Source organism: Anomalospiza imberbis, chromosome 4 (genome assembly GCF_031753505.1).
Source record: "Anomalospiza imberbis isolate Cuckoo-Finch-1a 21T00152 chromosome 4, ASM3175350v1, whole genome shotgun sequence".
In the NCBI taxonomy this organism is placed as follows: Eukaryota; Metazoa; Chordata; class Aves; order Passeriformes; family Viduidae; genus Anomalospiza; species Anomalospiza imberbis.
In genome coordinates, this window is record NC_089684.1 from 66290527 (window position 1) to 66315178 (window position 24652).

At 39.1% G+C, this 24652-nt stretch overlaps 1 protein-coding gene across 2 annotated transcripts in view; it reads left to right on the forward strand.

The window, feature by feature from the left end:
* Positions 1–24652, forward strand: part of LIMCH1 (LIM and calponin homology domains 1) — a 175323-nt gene that overhangs the window by 48632 nt on the left and 102039 nt on the right. For both annotated transcript variants that reach the window (XM_068188951.1, XM_068188952.1), the window contains exon 2: positions 16114–16184. In XM_068188951.1, the coding sequence (XP_068045052.1) occupies positions 16114–16184 (71 nt within the window). The remainder of the gene's footprint in view (positions 1–16113; positions 16185–24652) is intronic.

The window sequence follows — 24652 nt, forward strand, 5'->3', positions numbered from 1 at the left end:
ATGTGGCAACCAGTGATACTGGTGAGACTGAAGTTTCTGATTCGAGACAGCTGCCCGCTGTGGTACATCAGGGTCTGTTCAGTCACACACAGTTAGTTTGTCAGCAGCGTAACCTCGAGGCTTTGCTAACATGTACAGATACTCTGCTGACAAAAATCTTGGAAGGGGCTGGCAAAGCATCACCCTTTCGCTTTCCACTTCCTCTCCTTTCTCACACCCTCAGCCTTTACGCTGGGAGGCTCTGCCAATATTTCTCAGCTCTCTCCTACTCTCTGGGGTTGCAGTCAGCCTAAGATCTGGCAGGTTTATTGCTGATGTTTCTTTTTTTCTGAGCTAATTGCAAACAGCCTCATTAGTATCTTGTTTGGTGATTATGTCAAATTGCTGGGTTTTTTTAATTCTGAAAGGTACTGGTTCAGAGTGGTTTTTAGGGGCTGATCTCCCAGCATTAAGGTGACTTTGAGCAGAGATTCGGGTTGTGTTTTGTTCCTGAGAATCTGGAAATAGTTCTGACTTCTAAAGTATGGGAAAAAATTATGTTAGTGGTATTTGTTTATTCTAATTCTGCAGTCAGCACACACCTTGTTTTGTTTACTAACTATCTTCTGAGGACTGCAGATGTTGTTTGTTTTGATTGTGAGACATGTAAATGTTGGTCCCTGGGAGGCTGCTCTGTGAATTTGCAAACTGATAAAACCTGTTAAATGTGTTAGCTGTAGAGATCATCTTGTCTGCTAAATCGTTAGTTGTATTTAGCTGATGAATGAATGCAAATCAACAATATGAAGACTTAAAAGCCTTTTATGTACATAGATATAAAATGATTGTTGATAGACTTTTGTGTATTAGGCCATCAAGAAATTGTGCAAGCTCTAACAATGACTTGGAGAAAAACAGCTGTTTATAATAAAACGGATATAATCAGGAAAACCTTTGTTTCATTTTTCCCATCTGGTCACTTCTGTTACTACAAGGGGAAGGAACAAAGGGGTTTGTTTATTTTAGGGCATTTGAAAAAAGCAGCAAGTATCAACCTTCTTGCCCTGCGTGGGAGTTATTAGCTGCAGAGGTAGCACCTTCTCTAACCCTGATACAGAAATGGTCTGCAAATAGCTGAACTGGTCAAGGCACAGTTAGCTCCCTGATGAGAATTGAATAGCTTAGTTTTCACCTATCTTAATAGAAGTTGGGATAGTTGTTATTACCTTGGGATCAAATACCACATGCCTAACTCAAAATTAAGAAGCAACCAGAATGGAAGCTCAAGGGATATTTATATAGACATTAGTTTTTTATCCTGAGTGGAAATACTTCTGTTCTATTCTTAGCATAGAAAACTGGATAACTAGAGGGAATGCATTTGTGACAATAATAGCAAGAGTGAAATGATTAAAAATGGTACATGATTGGCAAAGCAAACCAGAGCTGTTTGAAGAGAGTCATGGCAATGTTGGTGAAGGGATCATGAGTTAGCATTAGAAATAGATTGAAACAATCTTTGTCTTTTCAGTTTTGGTTTTATCTCCTCCACACAGTGTTGTGACAGCTCATCCAAATGCATCAGTTTGGATTTCTGGTCTTTCTGATAACTGGGGCTTTTTTTCTCATTATCCACATGGAGTTTATTTTATAAGAAGAAATCACAAGTGTAATGGGTGCTGTGTGATCATGTGGGTCACTGACTTTCCCTGGACAAATCTGGGCATTGCCTTTTATCTTAATAAGCGCCTCTGTGCAGCTTTGCAAAGGTTGTCTTGCAAAATGTTATAGAAGATACAAATGGCAGGTTTGTGCATCTAGATGTAGGGGCCTGCTTCTACACACAAAGTCTGCAAAAGACATCACTGTCTGTTGATGATGTAGCAAGGGACAGTATATTTATTTAATTTGCCTGTTTGATTTTACAGAGCCATTCCATCTTTCCCTGCTATCTGAAGCACAAAAGAAAGCCACTAAACTGAGAAAAAACATGATCATGTAATCTGATCCTTGTCTCTAGAGAATCCTGCTTCAGTTGTTCTAATAAGTGGCCGAATGGGTCTTGTTGGATGGAGTTAAGCTGGAGAGAGAGTGGGACAAAATGGCATAACTGAATCATGGAAAGAATATGCTTTTGTTCAGACCTAGGTAGAGGGGTGCTGAACAGTGTTCAAAACATGGCTTCGAACATCTCAATGTTCATTTGAATTTGCTGTCTGGTTTAAATTGTAAACCCTGCTACGTAAAGACAAAGTTTTAAAGCAGCATATCTGGTTTTAACCCAGTAACCAAAGACCGCAAAGTAATTTAACTTTTATTAGTCTTGGAAAAAATTTGAATACTTGCTGGCTTGTGGTTTGGATGTGAAACATACAAAAATAGTGTTATTTTTTCTGATGTTGAATCTGTTTTTTTCATATTAGTAGACATCAGATTTTGTTTCATTATATAATGATTCTTCAGGCAGGCAGTAAGAGACAATTAGCTCTTGAGACATAGTTTAACTTGATAATTTTGTACTAAAGCAAATGCCTTTGCATTCTGTGGTGTCAGTTCATCAAGATAAAAATGAAATCACTTGAATAAGTGATGTGAGGCCTCTTCTTATGCTGCTAGAGTTTGTATGAATGTGGGATTTCTAACTCTTGGAGACAGCAGCTATGCTTTTCTGTAGGAGTTAACTTGCATGAAACAGACTTATGTGTAGCTCCTAATGCATAAAGTACTTTGTGTCTGCAACTTTATTTTCATCCTCATGTGTCTTCTCTTATTTTTGCCCAAGTCAAAACTTTAAGAAACCAGATAAATTCATCAGACTTCATCTGAAAGTGTAATGCACAAAATTAATGGGATGCAATACTATGCAATTAAGGCATCCAGCACTGGTTTCCCTTCTCTCTCTTCTACTCCCTTGCCTCTGTCATCCACGAAGTCTTAAGGCAGCAGGAAAATTAACTTTCTTTTTTTTTAAGATAAAAATGTCCTGTTTTGTTGCTGTTTGGTAAAATCAGTGGTGTTTTGAAAGGTAGAGAATGGTAGTAGGTAGAAGGTAGTATAAACAAGTATCATTTCAAGCTAATAGGGAGAAATTTTCTAACAGTATTTTAAAATGTGGAGTCAGAGTGCAGAGTTTGCAAAACACTACAGAAGTACTGGACTTAAAATTATTCAGCCAACTTTGCAGGGTATGATAAAAACAGATGGTTGGAGAGTGTGCTGATATTCCTGTTTGGCTAAAATGAGACCACTCATACTCAGATACCTGGTGCCTCTCATCATGTACAAAACCAGCAATGGTGGGCTTGATACCAGAAGACAAATTAGCTTTAAAACAGATTAACTGGCATAGTTAAATCATGTGGTAGTTGCAAATGTCTCAGCAGATCAGTCTTGGCAAAATAACATTGAGTTTCCAGCAGCCTCTCCAACTCCATATAAACCTTTTCATATTCTGCTGAGCTGCTAGTCAGGGAGTGAAAAATAAGCAAACATTCAGAAAATGGATTGACTGCTAAGGTGAAAATGTCCAAATATCAGGGAGATGTTAATGATGCTTTCATAGCAAATAAACCTTTGTCAGGTTCTTTTTTGTGTTTTTCCTTTTCTTTTTCCCCCTCTCATGGGGGAACACTTGCCCTTAATTCCAGATGACAGGGTGTTATCAAACAGCTGTTCCTGGTAGTTTGCTGGCTGTGACTGCTTCTTCCAGCCTAAGCTGGGCAATATTTAGCATGAGAAGTTTAGAATTTGCACCTAATAAAGTCAGCTGATTGCAAGAGACACTTTTAATTTTAGCCAGAGAAAGAAGCTTCCCTTTTAAAACATCACAGAGGTTATTTCAGGTTTTAATATGGCTTTGGTGCACTTGCAAGCAGACACGATTGAAAAGCTGTTTGAGCATGTGAACTCAACAACAAAGCTCCTGCTGTCATGCAGATATGTTGTCAAATTAATAAACACCAGGAGAGAAATACAATTCCTGTAAATGAATGCCTTCTCAAAAGACTGTTGTGGTTGATCCACAGAATATCTGGATTATTTAAATAAATTGTAGGGTTTCTTTGATTTTTTTTCCCCTTCTTTGTGTAGAATTTTCCTTGTAGATCATGCAGGTATTCTTGTTCTGACAGTTCTGGTTAATTTTCCATTTTGTATGGCAGTAGTATTCATCCATGGTTACACATACAATATTACTGATGGATGCTAGATAACATTGTCAGTACTATATGCTTTTAAAAAGGAACAGAGAAAGTTGATTATATTTATTTGCCTTTAATTTAATCTATTTGGAGAATATGTGGAATTTGAAAACAACCCGTTTAGGAAAGTAACTTAAAAAAATATTTCCCTTTTTAACAGAGTTATATCATTAATTAATGATGAGTTTCAAGATCTATGGATTTTTTTTAAATTTCAAATTAGAAGGAGGTTGCTGAGTGTACATGAGTGTCAGGAGTTACATGGAAAACCAATGTGCTGATAAAGGACTTCCTCTCATTGTGACATCTGAAAACTGTAAATTAACTAATTCTTAAAAGTGCTTTGCAGTCCAACTCTGATGATATTTAAATGTGCTTTTCAATCTTGATTCCTGCCAGTGTTTAATGTGGCATTTGAGTTGCCCTCTTGACATGAGTGGGATACTCTGGATGGGTAAGAAAGAGTGAAAATGTCCTTGGGACAGGTCTGATTCTGTCGGGGAAGTGGTCACCTGAAGAGATTTCTTGGAATTATAGAAATGTAGCAAATGTTTTGAAACTTGCAGTTCTCATTGTTTAGATTGGAAATGTTAAGCATATTTTTAATAGTCTCCTTTTTTAGTATTAAAGCATTATGGTGAAATAATTACATTCCTTTCAATCCATTTTAGACCTTACATGATATCCACTATGAGTAAAAATAAAAGTAACAGTAGTTAAAATAATTGTCAGTGTTTTTTTTTTCCTCTTCAGGAATTTATTTTCTACAAGGCTAAATTGTTACATTTTATAGAAGGCAAATTTTATTTATTGCTCTGAATATATTTGAACAAGATGCTTAATCTAATTGTTCCTAGTATTTGTTTCACCCAACAATAAACAGGGCAGAGAATGAGCACCAGTGCAGCTCATTGATCTGATAATGAGAGGTGCTCATTCTGTGTCTTGCTTCCTGGCCAGGTCTATCATGTCTTCAGAGCTGGTGCTTCTGGAACTGTCAGGGCTGGTGTGCTGCATAATGAATGAGCCTGAACTGATGGGGGCTGCAGGTGTTCCAGTAATAGAAAAGAGCAGTGTTTATTATTGTTGTATGCATCATCAATCCTCCTCCCTTTCTCCCTCTGCTTTCTTGTGTCCTCCAAACAAAGGCTCCCTATATCTGCAGCAGCAGGGGAGAAAAGAGCAACAACTTACCCTGTGTAACATTGCTGGATTTTGTCTCAGGGGCAGCCTTGTAAATAGGTCTTGATTTGATGCTCGGGATCTCTGAATGGCATGTTTGTCATTGCAGGGGACAAACAGTATTGATTTATGGATTCCATTTAGCAGAAAACTCTTACTGTTACTGTTATTTGTAACTGCCCTATTCTAGCTAAATCAGATGAATGAAAAATGGCTTTCAGTCGAGTACTCATAATGCACTGCAAGATCCCTAGCTCCTGGGGGAGCAATCTGTTGAAAGATGGGTGTAAACATTCTTTAATTGGGGAAAATTGTAGGTTTTGGGAGAAGGAGGAGGAGGACGGAGAAACAAATAGAGGTTCTTAGTTCCGCTTAAGATGCTGACGGCTCTTGGAAGTGTCTTTTCAAGAGTAAGCTGTGGTTTAAAATCTTACAGAAGTACTTCCTTTTCTATTTATAGGCAGTCAAATCTACCAACATCTCATGTCCATGTGCTCTAAGACATCAGCTGAGTCTAGATAGTCTGCAGTGTTTCTCTTGTCTGAAGCATTAATGGCAGTCACTATTCCCTTTTGCAGGGCTGTTGCCTGTCCTTCGGGATCTGGGTCAAAGGAGCCATGGAGAAGAGTGGGGAGAACAGAAAACCAGTTTATTCCAGTAGAGGCTGCAGTGGGATTTCTATCTGTGTGTAATGTCATCATAATTTAGAGAGAAATAGTTGCTCTGTTTCACCATACCTTCCTATTTAGTTTCTGGTGGTTTTATTTGCTTATGGCAGCATTCTTTTTGTGGCTATGTTGTGTTTTAATACCAGCTGGCAACCCCACAGCTGCTCACTCACTTCCTTTAGGAAGATCAGGAGAAGAGAATTGGAAAGGTAAAAGTGAGAAAATTCATGGGCTGAGATAAAAATAATTTAATAATAGAAATAAAATAATCCTACATTGTAATGAATAGGAAAATAACAAAGAGTGATAAATAAAACCCAAAAAATGCAAGTTTTGCAATAAAAAAAGCAATTTCTCACCAACAACTTGCCAATGCCCAGCCAGCCCCCCAGCAGCAGCTTCCCCTCCAACTCTCCCTCTGCTTCTGTTGCTGTGCGTGATCCATATGGTATGGGATATCCCTCGGGTCTGTTGGGATCAGCTGTCCTGACTGTGTGCCCTCCTAAATTCTTGTGCGTCTACTTTTATCCATGCTTGGTAGCCAAATGTTGTTTAAAAACTGGCTTAGCTGGAAAAACATTCAGAGTGGGAATGCTTTTCTTTAACTCTGTCTCTACAGACGCAGGGACAAAGTAGATCTACTTCCAAAGATTTATTAATAAAGATCTCAAAAGTATATGACTGAATTAAGGTTACCTTCCGTTCTGCAGGAAAGTGGATCTTTTTTTTTCAGTCTGTGATTTTTGAAATGCATTCTTTTTCCTGTTTAGAACTACCTGCTGGTAGTTCTGTGGTTTGTTTGCAAGTGACTGCAAAACCATGGCATGCAGCCCTGTTCCTGCTGGAGAATGTGCCAAGGGAGGACCCAGAGTACAGAAGAGACATCCAAGAAGCTCAGATATTGTTCTCAAAAGCATTGTGGTTTACCTCTTTCCCTTTTATTTGAAAGGAGCAAAGTTTTGCAGAGTTGTATTGATAGCAGGTAGAATTACACCTTTCAGCAGTGTTTGTATGACACGTCTCTATTCCCCATGGACAGTTTCCTGCTTTGCTTGCTGTGAGCTTCCAGGCTTACTGTCTGGAAAATCAAGTCTTAAATGCCTTGCTGAGCTATACTTTTATATACAGATATATATATATATATATATATATATATATATGTATATATATATTTAAATTGCACAGACTGTAAATGGGACACTTTACATGTGGACTTGCCTTGAAACAACTGGATGGTATTAAATTTAAAAGCTTCAAGGTAGACTGGTGCCTACTGATGCTCATCATTGGCATTTCAGAGGCTTCCCTGAGACCTAAGACATTAAGTGTCATCTTTAAATGGATGGTTAAATTTATTAATGTTTTACTCAAACAAACACTTAATTTCTTCAGAAAGGGAAGCTGGTGTCTCCTACCAGACATTTTTCATTGCAAAATCTCAGTAACAGTGCTGAACTTTGGTAGTCTCTCTGACAGTGGTTAATGACAGGCTGAAGTGCTTCTAGTGCTGGGCCCCTCTAACTTGGAGCATCTCATATGTTTGTATTCCTGTCTCTGTGCAGCTTTAAATGTGTGCAGTTTTAAAGTTGTCTGCCAAGATGCACATTCCTGGCAGAAAGCAGCCCACTGGCATCAAAAACTGCTTGTGCAAGAAGTAGTGCAGTGGTCTTGTAAAACGTAAATGCAGCGATTAATGTAAAATAGGTTAAAGCAGTGTAAAGTGGGGATTAGCAAATCTAGATACTGCAGTGATCCTATCATCTCCTACAGAGCTGCTGTTCTCTTCATTGCTTTGAGTGTGAGACAAGATGTTGAGTTCAATGAGGAGTCTGCTGCCTGTGTTGTATTTTGCTCTGCCTCTGCAGCTGTAACTGACAGAGCTTTAAATACTTCTAATTCAGGACTGCCTAAACTTTCTAAAGCTGGAGGAGAGAAAATAGAGGGTTTTATTAACAGATGCTTAAGATTCAACATATAGATGATACAGCATGGCATAAATGTTGGAGGAGCAGTTTTTCAAGAGCATGGGAAACCTTTTCTAGACCTAGAAAAAGGAGTCAAAGGATAAAAAAATGTCTGATTTAATTCTTTGCTCTTTTAGACATGGCCAGAAACCCAATTTCCTGTTCTGCTGGGAAGTTGCTAATGTAATCAACCTGAGACAAAGGAAAAAATTTCTCCCGTCTTTTGCTAAAAAACATCTTTGATTTGGTGATAAAATGTGAGGCAAATAGGTTATTGGTGGTACAGCTACTCTGTGTTCAGTAGCCAGAGTAATCTCCCTCCATCAGTACTGATTCCAGCTTCAAGAAGAATTAGTTAGGGAAAAATAAGAGCTGAATCAACAGTTTCTGCATTTGAGACTAGCTCCCTGTATACACTTTTCTTTCTGTATGTAACTGAAGTGGTGCAATAAAAGGCAGTGTGAATGCTTGTCTGTTCATAGAAGGCCCCAGGGAATCACACAAAAAGCAAATTCATGATAACTTTAATTAGCCTTCCATTTGTCAGTGAGCAGACTGCTTAGTTAGCCTGGTTGGGTAAGAAAGTAAGACCTTGGGAAAGGGTGTTCATGATAATAATTACAAGGCATCTGCTCCTCTTCCCTTCAAAGGTGCAGGAAGTGCCATTGTGTACTGGCTCACCCCAAAGTGGGGTAGGCTCTGCAGTAGTTAAAGGCACAGCTGAACAGGGAGCTTTCTCCAGGCAGTGTAGAGAGTAAGGCAATCTCCAGACAGACAGGACTAGATTAAACGAGGGCCTTGGATTGAGGAGGTGCATGCTTGTCTTCTGGTCTCTTGTACTTGTTGACTTCACATCATATGTGCTCCTCTGATCTCTGCTCCTCTGACCATCAGCATGGAGTCTTGTTTTTACAGAAAAGAGCAAACAGCTAAAGAATGTCTCGTTATAGTAAGATGTACCTTCCACCAAATACAAGTTATTTTCCTGAAATAGTGCTTCATCTTCCTTCTCCCCACTTAAGAAGTAGGATGAACACTTTACTGGTAAATCTGTGGCAAAAACATACATTTCTCGCCTTCTTTAATTCCCATTACATCTAAGAAAGGGATTATAGATTCCTATAAGGGATTAATTTTTTAAAAAATTACTTTCTTTTTTAGCAATAAAAAGAAATCTGAATTCAACTATTGATTAAAAACACCCTAGGGTGATCTGCCATGTCTGTTGTCTAATACCTAATTTCAATAACACTGGAGATAAGAGTCTGGTTGCCCATAAAACAACAATGAAATGCCAATCTACTGATTGTCAAACACAAATTAGATGTAACAGATGACCTGATGCTAGGTGAAGCTTTCAGGGCATGTGCTGCAGCCAAGAGACATCTGACAGAAGTAGTTTTTAAGTTCCCTTCCTGCTCTTTGCTGTCTTTCTTCACAAAATGTTCAACCTTGACTGAAATGTTTTCTGCCCCACCCCAAAGGGAAGGCTGCAATATCTGGCAATGCACATGGAAATGTATACAAACAGCATTAGGGAAGAGAGATGAAAAGGAAGCTGATTTTACTCTATCATTAAATTTTAACACTCCCTAGCAGCTTGCCAGCCAAACAGGATTATACTACCAGATGTCCTGGCAGAAATGTGCACGGCTCTGCAAGATCATAAATCCAAGCAACGTATGGCAACCCTGCATGTTCAATACTACTGTTAGCAATGCAGAATTTCGGTGCGGAAAGCTCTGGTGATGGGCAGGATTTAGCAAAGAAAAAATCTTCCCAGACTTAGCTTTAAAGCCTTAGGTAGGGTAATAGCTGCTGGTGGTGGTGGTATGTACTACTCTTTCAGTATTTCTTTTGTCATGTCTCCTAAACAAAGTGCAAACCAAGCCAGTTTAGTCTACACTTTAAATATAGGTATCCATTCATAGAAACACATCGTCATTAATCTATGCAAAGGATCAGAAAAAAACCCAGCTGTTGTGTTTTTTCAGTTGTTGCTCTCTCCATGGAAAACAAAAGGTAGTGACTAGCATCTCTAAGTAAATAAATTATTCCTTTATTAAGGACTTAGAATTGGGCCCACCAAAGGAGAGAGTGTTTGTATCAGTGGATATGGTTTTTCCATGCTATATATTGACACTAAACTGTCAGCTGACCTGATCAGCAGTGTGGCAGAAGGGAATTCAAAGCAAATGGGGGAGAATATGCTATTTTATTCTATTGCTGCTAGAAAAACTGAAGTTTATATGAAGTATAAAAAGAGTGAGTCAGCTTTTTGTCTAATCAAAGAATAATATGAGGATTAATAGTAAGAGGAAAATAACAAAAGGGACTTCAGCACGGGTAGTTAATTTTGCAAATTGCAGCTAAACTTAAGTGACCAGGAAGTGGAAGACCTAAAAATAATGTTAAGTGCTTTCTTTGCAGATTAATCTTGCTACCCAAGTGTGAAATCTCCCCTCATTCTCCCATATATTCTTTATATTTTCAGGTTCTGTATCACAGAATTTCAGGTGATTCATTGCTGGCCACATTAGTAATTCTGAGCTTGTGCTGGTTTTGTCCCTGAGAGTAGAATTAGACACTAGAGATATTTGTTTGCTCTTTTACTGATTTCAGTAGTAAATTGCCTCAATACTAAAGCCTTGGAAGGCCTCGAGCTGAGTGCTTGTCATCATTTGGCTTTACTGGAAGACAGGTATGTTAGACCAGTGGTTGTTGCCCCTGGAAAACTCCATTCATGCAATATTCAAGTTTCTCTGAATTAAATCAACTACAGCTTCCTAGTATTTGTAATAAAGCTGTTTGGGACTGGTTTGCATTGCTATGATTTTAGCAATTTAAATGCCTCTGTGATGTATGAGAGAGGGAGCTCATGCTCAGATGATGTGTTGTCCACTTTTGCAGACAGAGAGGTTGTATGATTGATAGGTGGCCAAACCAGGAGCCAGTGAAGGGTTTCCTATCAGAACCCAGAATGTCCCTTGGACAATCTTGGATGTTCCGGGCCCAGGTCAGAAGCATTTGAGACCCTGGAATGCAGCCACAGACTCCTGTGGCTTTGAACCTGATCCATGGAACAATTTACCAACCTTGCAGGAAGAACAAGAAATCACAAAAGTTTAGATATTATAGTAGAAGTAGTCACAAAGTGAAAGGAAGAATTTTTGGGTGCTGTACAGGGGGGTTTTAGGCCTTGTACAGAGGGGTCTGAGTTTTGTACATGGGGGTCAGAAGTTCTAAGATGGAGGGACTTGGGCGGGCACTGTCCTTTTTCCTTCTTCTCCTTAACCTCCATGTTCTTGGTGATGTTGGTATTCACAGATTGGTGTAGAGTAGAAAGTCACTGTTCAATATAGGTGATGGGCATTGGGGGAAAACTGTAAACATCTAATATGTAATATAAGATATAAAAGAGGGCACCAGCCCTCTGGGTGTTGGAGTGTGCCCTTGCCTGACTGCTGAACGGACCGCAGCAGCTCAGGGAGAAAATCTTTTAGATAACACACAATAAACTACCTTGAGACCGGACGACTGAAGACTACTGAGTCTTTCTTTGGAGACACAGATTGGAGGAGAGACTTTACCACCTTTCCGGGCTCACCCCAACTAGGGGTGAGTTTCGAGAGTTTCCAGGCTCCATCACACTGTCGTAGCAATGTGGTGCAGTTCTGAGCTGCAAAGGTGAAGCTGGCTTTGACTGGACAGGGTTGTTTAGTTCAGAAATCCCTTGCCTGTGCTATATGAAAATGGAATTTAACTTGTGTATTCATCTTATTAGCTCACATTATAACTCAGGGAAGTAGGATTCATTACTCTAGAGGAGCCAAATCCTGATGCCCTAAAAACTGTCTTGCATCTTTTGGTGGTTTGTGTTCCCTGTTGCTTGTATAACACAATACTTTCTATATACATACCTGATTATTATAGTTACTTTTATATCTTCCTAGTTAAGTAGCAGGACCTGACTTTTTCTTTAAGAAGACAAATTATTTAGGGGAAAATAATGGTTGCACAAAATGGAAAGGCAGCATAGTCACATACAAAGAAATGAACAGCTTATGAAACTCTGAAAATCTTCCTCTCTTTACTGTCATGCTTCATAAGCTCTCAAAAACACGTAATGAGAAACAAAGACCTCTTTTTGCTGTGTCTCTAATTTTTTTTACTGCATAACATGGCATTTTCAGATGTGAACATAGAAAATTAAATTAAGTGTTTTCAGTGTGTTATCCCTGATGACCAAGTGTTTATTTCACTACTTATATCTTGTTGGCCTAGATAAACTTCACCTGAGGCCAGCATCTCTTCACTAATTTGTCACCTTTTCTTTTTCATGCCCCTAAGCTGTTTTGACACAAGAGGCTTTGCAAGCTCCATCTCAGGAAGCCCCAGCATCAGTATAAAATGCAAGGAAAACAATGTAAACAGAAGCTTTGGGAAAATAAAGCTGTGCAATATGGCAATGGTTAGTGGCTGGATGACAGCCATCCTTGATTATATAAATTTTGTAGCATGTGTAACTGCAAAGAACAAAACAGTTAATCAGCAATAATGCAATATATACCAAGTGTTACTGTATGCAAATATGTATTGAAGTTGTTGCCATGAAAAACTTTCATTATTCATTTTAGGTTCATTTTCTGTTGTTAAGTGACGGGGAAACTGAGAAATGCACCCGGCACTCAAATAATTGCCCTGGTTGCAACACTTGTAGCTTTTTACAGAGAAGAAAATATCATCCAGATGATGAATAAAAACAACACCTCCTCACATAAATGAAGCACACAGTAATAAATGGTACTCTTTTGCTTCTGTTCTCTATTTTTAATTTCCAGTATGACAGGGGAATGCAGCTTTTTTCCACTCAGTTTTATAGAACTTATTTAAAAAGTGGGAGGCTATTCTAATCATTAGCAAGATGTAGTTAGTGTTTCGTCTTTAAAGTACTTTGTTCTAACTTTGGCACCACAATGATTACAGTATGCTGCCATTGCAGAGTGGATAGGGAACCCTTCCATCTATCCTGCTTCCTCCTGCACTGCCTAAGTGTGCTGGTCTGTACCAGTGAGGTGGGAAGAGTGCAAGGTGGAAGATGGAGTTGTGTCTCCAAAGCATATAAGATGTGGCACTCTGGAAACCTGGCCTTGCAGAGAAAGGCCAGGTCTCAAAAGTTCTCTCAGTTAACATCTTGGGTTTTCATGTTACTTTTCTTTTTTTTCCTGTCCTGAAACAGCAGTCCAAAACACAGAGTACCTTACATCTGTTCATGACTGGTTTTGTGCAGGTTCAGCTCTGAACACCAATTCTCTGTACTGTGAAAGCTGATGGGCTAAAGAGTTGTTCTTCCATTTTGCAGTTTTCTGTACCTCGTTGCAGATGAACAATTTCCTTTTTTCCAGTGAAGCTCAGTAGAAGCACTGCAAATGCTATCCTTTAGTACTTGTTTATCAGTGTTTTCAGAGTTTCATCCAGCAAACTGGAGACTTTTATTTCCTGAGATGGGAGATAAGCTAGTAAGAACAGACCACTGCTTATATCAATAACATGAACACAGTCCTGTGATGCGTGCAGCTGTTTTGTGATATTGTGGCTAATGCATGCACTTTAATTTTTCCTGGATTTTGGATAAAGTATGCTATGTGGGATTCTCTGTGTGCAAATATGAGAGCGTCAATCCTTTTGCTGGAAGTCCCTTTGTCTCCTCCTGCTCTGGGTGTTGAGCAGAAATGTGCACCAGATTGGCCTGTGGGCCTGCAGTAGTTTTTCATGAGGGTATGGCCCAAAGTGGCCTTTGCAGAGAGGGAGGTGTATGTGTGTGCATGCGCCAAGCTACTGAGCTCTGCTTTCCTCTGGAAAAGGTGGATCCAGCTTCTTGCTCCTCTCAGTCCTATTTTGGGTTTATCTTTGTCATTTATATTGTCATCTTCGTGCTTATTTTTAGTTTCTAGCCTTTCTCTGTTGACCTGTTTTTGCATTTTAATTGACTAAATCAGGAGACTTTAGGTGATTAATGTTTTCCCTCTGCAGCTGCATCATCTAGAACAGGCATAAACCTTGCCATGCCTCATTTACTTCCAGTTCCTTTTCAAACAGATGTGCACTGTTCATGGACCTTCCTGTCTTTCCTCACCTCCTGTCAGTGTGTGTTGTACCTCTCACTGGATGAATTCATGTGCCAGCTGTGCATCTGTATTTCATGATTTTATTTGTGCAGACAGAAGTAGTGTATGAAACCTTCCTACATCATCAGTAATAACAGCAATACTCATGTGACAGCTTTTGGCCGGTAGAGTCCTACCTGAATTGTGGTAACAGTTTCTGCTCCCTGCTAAATGAGGGTCTTCAACAAATGCATGAGAAGACTGATCTCCATATCTGGGACATTTGGTGTTGAGGAGTGAAATAAGATTATTATAATTTTTCTTTAATTTTTTCATAGATGAAAAAACTACTTGGAGTCAGGCTGCTAGGAAATAGGTCTTCCTGCTCCGTTCTGTACTATATCTTGTGGATGAAACAAAAGTCGCTTTTGATATGCTCCACCTATAATTCATCCCAAATGCTAATGATTTTATTGTCATGATTTCCCTGTGTCCCAGCAGATCAAGATTAGAGATGATTAACTATGACTAGATATAGTTTAAATGGTTAAAGGTCATTTACTACAAATTACATGTAGTTTCTTCAGAGACAGGAGTGCAACACAGTGCCTTATTCTACTTTATGCATTTGCATAAGATATGATTGTCCACTGATGCCCTTATGAGTATGGGAGAATTTCAGAGTATGGTAGAATTTCCTTCACATTGAACAAACAATATGTTTATAATTTAGTGAAGGAATAGATTTTAGGCTTTGTATGTGCATTTCAATTTAAAAAGTGTTGCTCTCTGTCCAAGACTGCCCAGCTATAACCAGCATTTCTGAAACTGATGCATTCACTAATCCTGTGGGACAGTTGCAAACTTGTCAGTTTTTATAAATTGCTGTCTTTATGATGGGAAACTAGGAGGAGAAGGGTCTTATATATGAATATAACAGCAAGGAGAAAACAGGGACATAATGACAGATGTGTCCCCAAGTCACTGTTCTCTATGGTGGAGGCAACACCCAGAGCAAGGGTCTTGCTGAAAGACTGGATGAAAGCCATGAGAACTCTATAAGCATCCAGTAAATGTTTTGCCTGGGTAAAGAGAAGACCTCCTGCAGGACAATTAAAACTGTTTTTTTCTTTGTATTGTTTCTATTCAGTGCTTTCTAAACATAGTAACTATTTTTATATCTTTTATTATCGTAATAAAAAGTATTCTTTACTTTTAACTGAACATATTATCTGTTGAGAATGATATGAGGATGAATTGTCAACACAGTAGGAGTAATAAACATGGATTCAGTTATGCTTGTAGCATCCAGCACCCTCAGGCAAGATTGGGATTCCTGGAAGGTTTCTAGCTGGTCCATCCCTAAGCAGCACAGACTGGCTTAAGAGCTTGTGAGGCAAAGTGAACCTCCTAGTCCAAGTGTACTTAGGGGGACCCTTACCTTCCACTGAGTTTGTATTCTCTTTAACATTCATGGTTGAATTGCTGATATGAAGTATATTTTAATACAACCAGGAGTACTGAGGCATGTGTCTGAAGGGCTATAACTCATGCCAGTGCTTTAAATCGTCTTTGCTTATTCTATAAAGATGATAAGTTAAGGACTAAAGCTCAAGGCAGATACAAAATGTTTAATGTGGTGCAAAAAAAACCAATAAAAATACATTGCTTGTCTAAATGCAATAGTTTTAAAATTCAAAGCGCTATAAAATAAAACTTCTAAAATATTCTGAAGATTACATTGTACTTTTTGTCATTTTTGGTTTTTACCGCTAGAAAACAGTCTGCAATTGCAGACTGCAGTTGCACTGTCCGGAGCAAATACTTTATGCTATATGTTCAATAGCTTGATGAAATGGGAAAGAGAAATGGACATGACTTAGTCCTTTGCAAGGCCTGTAAAGCTCAAATGTTCCTTACGCAGCATATGCTCTAACTGAATATTATGAATTGCACTTGTAAAGCTCACTGTCTAATAGATGTCACTCTTTTGTTTCTCTCTACCCTTTTGCAGCAAGTGACGGGCAGAAGTTTTGGTGAGAAAGATTTTCGTTCAGGATTAGAAAATGGCATTCTTCTGTGTGAGTAAGTAATGCTTACAGTTTTGAGCCTTGAATACAATCTTGACTAAAGTGGAAAACAACCTTAGCTAGTATGTCCCATTGTTGATTTCCTTTTGAAAGTTTTGACATTGTGCACAGTGGTATTCCACTGAAGTATAATTTCAGTGCCAAAGCTATTGTTATGGTGAGGGTTGAAATGTGGCTTAAAGAAAACAGGGTTTATGAAGTGCTTCCCTCACTCCACCCCAGGTCCTTAGCTGAGTTATGTAAAAAAAAAAAAAGTTTGTTTTTTGGTTTCCTTTTATTTAATGTTGTTAACCACAGATTGGCAAACGGTGTTCCACACCTGCCTGTGCATGTCTCTGCCACAATGAGGCGTTTTGGACCAACTCCAAGTCTGAACGCTGTCAGGAGTTAGCCATCTGAATACCATCAATACACAGCTGCTTTAATAGTTTCTGGAAAGTTAAGGTATCCTCTACATTTTGCCTAAAGGTGTGTTTCAATGACGTGTTTTGTAATTTTTGGATGAGAGATACAAGTTGGCTTTTGCACATTTCTCTCTGTAGTTCTAATGGCTAGTTTTTAGGAAGAGTCTTCCAAAACCTTGTTATAGGTTTACATGCCAAAGCTAGTAATTTCGAAGAGCAATTTGGAAATGTGCCCTAATGCCCTTAGTCCTTTGAAAATCAGGTTGTCAGGCATTTGGGAGAATCTGCTGATCTAAATCACCTGTATGGACCAATTTTGTTCCCTGGATATGCAGGATTCTCACTGAAGTTGATAAATCTGTCTTTGCACACCAGAATGATGAAGCTTGTGCAGAACTAAATCCATAGTTATAAAGGAGATCTCCTGAGATGTGTAGCTGGACAACTGCAGCTATTGGTAAAGTTTTGTACTATTCCAGGTACTGGAATTTGGAAGCTGTTTTCACCAGTAGAGTTGAGCTAATATCCTGTAACTCAGCTCGACGTAGCTTACCATAGATCCAAATCCTACTTGTGTAAATACTGTTATATGTCTCACTGGTGTCATTAATCAGACAGCTTGAACTTTAGTTTTTAAAGGTGAAAAAATATAAAGGAAATGATGTGATCTATTTTGATTGCAGTTGCATGTCTTTGCTGAGGAGTGGCTTTGGGAGGAGGGAAGTAGTTGTTATTGTTGATCAAAAGTTGTGTAACTCAGAAGGAGCATACCCTCTTTGTATTAAGGGCTGCCTCACACAAAATCTCTCTCCTCTGTGTGTTGAAGGGAAGTACTGTGTGCTGAATCACTTCTCAGTGCTCTCTGAATGTTAAGGTTGAATTGTCTTGCATGAAAAGCAAGGGCTGTGTATTTCAAGATTAGATTGTAATCTTATCTGCAAGTAAGCAGAGGTAGTCTGATTTAAATACTGTAAATCTTTAAGATGGAAGGCTTAACTAACTAATGTTTTGCTAATGAGACTAATAAATATGTATTTCTTAGAAGGTGTAAGCTCCAGTAATAACCAGGTTAAGGGACAGCACTTGGTTGTACTACATAACTGTTCTGTGATACTGGGTGAATTTCTTGTCCTTATTTACCACTTGTGGATCAGTGCAAATCAGCCTGAAGGAATCTGCCTCCTCAGCCTGAAATCTTAAAAGCCATGAAGTTTGTATTGTGTCTTGCTCTTGGTTAGCAAGCTGTAGCTAGTGTGTAAAACTCTATTAGGCTACAGAGCATTAATGAGAAAGCCACCAAATTGTCCTTCAAGTTTGGTTTCTTGATGACAAACAAACTATAGCACCAGCAGTAGAAGTGTACTCCTCACTGGTTCCAAGTCTACTGTAAAATAGAGAACTCAACAGAAATTTTTGGGTCTAACACTGAGAACTTCCAGAGTATCTTCCAAAAGTACTTTGGCAACTGAAGCACTGATAGTTAATTTTTTCTCTATTGCTCAGTGAAGAACATATTAAAGCTGCCACAAGCAATACTCTCTTTCTAGACAGGTTTTTTGTGACTTATCAGAAAAATACCAGGGTATCTAATGAAAAAAATGTAATGGTATACAAACTTTCTCTTAACTCCCTGTCAGTCTGTTGTGCTTTCATTGCAGCTGACTTCAACAAGTAGATGAAAACCTGATCTAAGTCTCTGACAACTTCAGAAGACAAGAAATAAATTATAGCTGTCTTAGTTCCTGAAGATGGAAGAACTCATTGGTTTTGGTCAGGTTCTATCCGATTTGTTGAAGTTTTAGGGAAAAGCAAACTTACTTCTGTTTTTTCCACAGGCCAGTAGTCACTGCATGTGGCCTTAACTGGCAACTCATAGCCAGTCACTCACTCATAGCTCATCACTCACTTGTGTGAGTGATGTCCTGTGAATGTGGAATAGCTGTGCTTAACTTCCACGTGGCTGTTTCAGGGTTTTCCTCGCCTGTTGTATTTTGTGAGGAAGACTGAAAGTGAGTTTGGGCTCTGAGGGATCCCAGCAGCTAGAGGACTGGAAACTGCTGTCAGGAGTGGGGACACAGTCAGCATGCCTTGAATGTCCCAAACATGTCTCAAGCTACCTTCTGGCTTTGGAGGTGATTTGCAGAAGGGAACGGGGAAGTTGCCATGTCAGAGTCCATTCCCCAGAGAGACTGGTCTGTGCCAAAGAGTGCAGGGGGAATCTCTGTCTCTGTAGCAGGATTGTTTGACCCTTATTCACAGTAATGCCAGGCCCGCCTCCACTTGATCCCAATCTCGATGTCCTAGACAGCCTACAGACACAAGCAGACATCACTACCCTGGTTATAAATGATTCATTCACATCTAGCAACAATCCACATATTTTAATAAATGAAAACGAATGCAACTGTGCAATGCCAAAAGCTCAAGCTCTTGAGATGAATGTGTCATGGAGCAGTGCAGATGTGTATGCTTGCCACAGGAACCTGCATGCCTTGCACCTGCCTCTCTGGTAGTGTTTGTGCTGTGGCTGGCATTTCGATCTGGCCTCAGTATGAACTTTATGGCTTGACACACTCAGCTGAGGAGCTGAGGGGCATATTTAAACAATGCAGGATGCCATAAAGCTACAAGTCAACAGATGAGAGCAACACAAGCCTTTTCTTCTTTCTGGCTGTTCGAAAACCCACTTGTGCAGTTGCCCAGAGAGCGGTGACTCTAATTGTTCACCCAGCTGTGCTGAGAAGCCAGTGACTATGACTTCTGTTTGTCTGAAATGAGTTCATGTTTTTTTAGCATAGCTGTCTGACATCAGTGCAGCTGGTGATTTCAGCAGGGATATAATAGCTATATAGGCAGAGGCAGTTCTTTCTCTGTTCATGCTTTGTGAATTAAATTCTCGTATGAAAAGACTGAAGTGTTTCTGCATGGGTGGGCAAATGTGCCTTCCTGGGATCATGGTTGAAAGCTATATGATGCAGGAATGCAACACCAGTAGTAGGAATATCACTGGAAATCCCCTATTGCTGCTCCAGCACATGTTCAATTTTTTTCTCCCTTGTTACATAGCTTTCATGTTTAGGTTTGACCCAGATATCATAAGAAGCTAGAGGATTAATCGGAAATAAATTAGATCTGGTTGTTGCAATACTTAGGTGTTCCTATTCTATGGGTTCAGCCATCTGAATGAAGGTTGACTGTCAAAAAAGTGCATATCCTGTCTCTCTGTCTGCCTTGCTGGTTTGGGCAGTTCTATTGTGTTTTTTGAAACAGCAGGTAAGGAAGTCAAGGTTGCTTTTATTTCTAACCATGCAACAATTGCTATTAATTCATTTTAAAATTATTGCAAGAAGAAAAAATGCATGTCTTGCTGCAGCCTTGACCAGTTGTTACTGCTCTAATATCCTTGCAAATGTATTTTCAATTTTTTTGCCCTTTTCCTTGCTGCCCACCTCCCCTTGTCGAGCTCTGCTACTGCAGGATTCCTTCCTTCATCTTGGGTATTCAGTAGTAAAAGAGGTCTCTGCAGGGATGTGAGACTTCAAAAATCTGAGTTAATTGCTTGCTTTGATATAATTATCCAAATAATATATATCCAATATATTTCTAAGAACTTCTCACATGCAACTGGAATTGTGTTTTCTCTCAAGTTTTCTCTGGAATCAAGTAATCCAGTCACCCTGAAAGTTTATATTAGTAGTAATGAGATTCTAATGTCAGGAACAGGACCAGACCATAAAGAAGAAGAACAACAACAACTGGGATATGAATCCTGGGCAAAAGACCTTAAACAATGAAGTAAACCAGTTGGATATTAGCAGAAATTATTTGGCTTTGCAGTAGAGTCTAACAACATCATGATTGTGTGTAATACCTTGAGTTCTGTATGTAGAAGAGTTTAGCTGTGTGTCTGGTTTATGTATGTATTAAAATCACTTTACAGTAGTACATGCAGGCAAAATAAATCTGATTTTTCTCAAGCATGAAAGTTCTAACAAATATTTCACTGCATATTATACACATATAAAAATGAAAGAGGACTAACTGTGTGCAAAAACTATGCTTATTCTTTGACTCTGTAACTTTTATGTTGTTTTTTGAAAGAGGAGATACAAAGATGTTCTACTGTTTTTAAGTAATCTTGGTAAAATTGCATATGTACAGTGAACTAAAAAAAAAGTTGTACACTATTTCTCCTGCAGGATAATATATAGGAAAGGCAGTTCTCTTTTGCTGTGCATACTTGGAATATATACTCTTAAAAAGTACAAGAACGTTTTTAGATTTTACTTTTAAATAAAAAGGATGAGAAATTAGCCATGCACATAGATTATTTTAATAATATTTAAAGCAAATATGAAGAGTGGCTATAAATCTGAGTGAACTGAAAGTGATCATGACCAAGAATTACTTAATGGAATTTATCATTTATTCTGTCATGAGAATTATTTTCTTCCACAAGTAAGAACTCCCCTTAGCTTGTGTTCTTTATTTTGATGGTTATGAATGAGCTGCATTTTCTCAAAAAGAAATTTTGAGATTTTTTGCATTTTTTGGATGTGCATCCTGGTTCTGGTGCATCTGACCAAAGGGCTGGCTATGTGCCAGATCAGTACAAGTGTAATGCTGTGGAATAACAAAACTTTTGTGCTCTGAGTCAGTGATGCCATGAGGTATGAAGAACAGCCTTTGCTGTATATATGGTGTTTCAGGTTAATGTCACTTATGTCATCTGGTAGGGGAAAACAAATAGTCTTTGTAACTTATAGGACTTTTCAGATATATCATTCTAATTGTCTGTTAGAGTTATGGGCCTGGCATCAGTTCAGCACTTGGCTGTGTAGTGAACAGTGGAGAAATCAGTGGATGCCCAGCCCTTATGCTTAATTAGTATTTTGCTTGACTTTTCTATTCTTGGAAACTAAGAAGGTATTTGAGTTTCATAGGCATATTTGAAGTCTTGAATGTGACCCATTCTTTGAGGTGAGAAGGAATTTGTGTTTTCCTGTGGTTTTCAGACTCTGTGCTTTAAAGCCAAAATATTATCAGCATCATGAATTTGGCATGTCACCAGGTTTGAGAGATGGGTCCCAAGGCTCATTAAGCATTAAGATTTCGGTTCATGTGAGGACATTTGAAACAGTTTTATATGAATACAGAGTCCTTAATCTGTAATTTTTATTGCTGCTTCATAATGAAGAGCTATTTATTAATACAGTTTAGATGAGGGGCCAAAGGCAACATAAACCCTAATGCTAAACCCATGATGAGAAGAGGGGAATAGACAGTGAGGGGCATGCTTGAGCAGACAGAATGACCTCTCTTTGTATTTATGTTTTTAAAAAAATGCATGTCAGCAGACTGAACAGTAGAGCTTTTTCACTGATGCTTGATTATTGACAGGGCAGGAGACTGTGGAACACCGATCCACTCAAAAGAAATGTTGCTCAAATGCAAGGCAAGGTAATCTTGTGAGAAGTTTCAGCTTTTCAAGAGTGAGTGTTTAAGAAAGCATATTCAGCAGTTTTAGAAAGCACATCCATGGTCATTGCTACTCAGTGTAAAAACTGTGCATGAAATAAATTGTAAAATTGTAAATAGGTGCATGAGATGCTCTTCACATCATCAGTCCTTGTGATTGTAGGTTCTGTATAAATAGCTTGTGAAGTTACAATCTTCCCTGTTGCCTTTCTTGAGCTGTTTGCAAGGTTTTGTTCATATTTTTAGTTTTTGGCAGAGCAAGACTAATGCAGTCCTATGTTTAGAATATTGTTTTCTCAATACTACATATTTGCATAGGTCTTCATTCACTTTGTACTGGACTGGACTGTGAGCTCTTTATAGGACAAAGTCAGTTCTGTCCTGCTTGTTAAAAAAACACCTTGTTCATCTGATCCTAAATAAATGATGTCAGGGGCATCATTAGCAATCACTCAAGAATGTTTTCCCAAAAATATTTTTGTGACCTCAGGAACATGTTTATATTTTGAAACTTCTTAGCCATGTCTTTTGCAACAAAATATTTTGACTTTTCATTGTTCACTGTTTCAAGGTGATTTGTTCGTCTTTAAGACTAGTAGTGGATTTTTCTGTCCTTTCAAAATATTTGGGGGCATTTTGGAGCTGCCACTAGAGCATGAGTTAAAAATATGTGGATACTGAAGCTGTCTAGGCTAATAATTATCAAGTGCTGAAAGACTGCTTGTTTGAATTTAAGTCTGTAAAACTTAATTTGAAGATAGAAATGTCTCTGTGAAGGTTTACTGTGGGTAGAATTTCCTGAATTCTCAAATATGAAATGCCCTTTGACTTTTAGATAAGATCATTAGTCAGCTTTTCTTTGTAGGAGTATGATCTATTACAGAGCAAAGAGCTCTGTTGGATACCTCTCCCTCCAGCCTGGATTGATCTGTGAACACACATCACTTCAACCTTTCCTTTCTCCATTTCTGAAGTTTATTCTCTGAAAATGCTTCTCTTTCATTTCCTTCTGGAATCGAGGTCTTTTTGGAGGCTGGGTTTTGGCAGCCATCCTCCGAATATTTTCTTAACTGACGCTTTCTTGCAAGAATTTCACGGGCAGTTTATTGGTGCTTTTCATTAGATCTTTTATCAACTGTTGCCTGAAAAGCCTTCTCTTCCTGGCAGAAGTCTTTCACATTCTTAACTCATGATAAAAAACCCCAGGAAGGTCTAATAAATTAGTCACACAGTGGCTAGCACTGATTTCAGCTTGTCTGTCCAGCTGTGGAGATACCTTATCTCCTGGAATGCCAAACCTTGGGGACAGCATGAGTAGAGCAATTGATTCTTCCTGTACCTAGGAGAGCTGGTTTTTATCAGGGGAAGGAAGTGACCTAGCTTCTCCCTATGCATGGGACTAGAGCAGCTTTCCACTTCCATCATGCCCTGTTGTTTCTATAAGGTAAGACAGGTCTAAGGTTTTAGCTTCTATGCAGTGTCTTAGTGTGCTTCATTTAACAGGTAGCTACTGGAGAGTCCAAGCCAGCACCTGACACAGGGGAAAGGGAGGATGAGTGTCTGGTTATTCCAGGGGAGATTTAGATCGGATATTAGAAAAAAATTTCTCACCGAAAAGGTTGTAAGGCATTGGAACAGGCTGCCCAGGAAAGTGCTCGAGTTACCATCCCCAGCAGTGCTGGGTTAACAGTTGGACTTGGTGATCTTTGAGGTCTTTTCCCACCTTGATTGCTCTATGTTGGACTGAAAATTACAAGAAAAATTGAGAAGAACAGAGGATTGTTCTGATTTAGGACAGGTGCATAAATGCTAGAGGTGGTGAGCAGAAATCCCCACAGAAAGCTTGAAGGGTCTGAGAATAGGTCATGTGTGTATGTTGAGACTCGGGTTTTGTGGATGGAGCCTGAAAATTCTTAGTTGTATCCTGGTTTGGGCTATTGTCTTTTAGACATTTGGTGGGATTTTTGGGATCACTCAAAATGAGCCAAGGATTAGGATTAGGATTAGGATTAGGATTAGGATTAGGACTGGGGAAGAGGGCACAGGCTGGAGCTGCAGATGCAGTTGGGGCTGCCAGAGGAAGATATGTGATGCAGGTTTTCTCTTCTGAAAGCTCTTTAGACTAGGACCTGGCTGGGGACAGGAGGCCCGGGGCAGCCAAGTCCTTTGGTTAGGATTGGTGGAGCAAAAAAACGTGAGACTGCAGTTGTCAGGGACTTCTAGGAGAAGGTGTGGGTTAGTGTTTCTTCTCACCTGCAGAGTCTGTCCCTTGGGCCATGGCTGAGGATCTTGTGCTGGGTCCCCAATGCAAAATGGTGATCGGTCTTGCTTGCCCAGTATTTCAACAGAAACCCACCAGAGCTGATAAAACTTTACATACACATACACATGCTCCATGAAAGTCTAAATTGGCACAGAAAATGTAGTTTGTATGTACAGGCCTATGTCAGAAGAGGTATAGTTAGTGGATTTTTGAGAAGCAGGATGGACAGTAACTGTGAGAGTGAAGGGGACCATTGAGACCCTGCACAAACAGCACAACTTTTCAGCTGGCTTGGTAGCAGAGCAAGCTTAAACCACT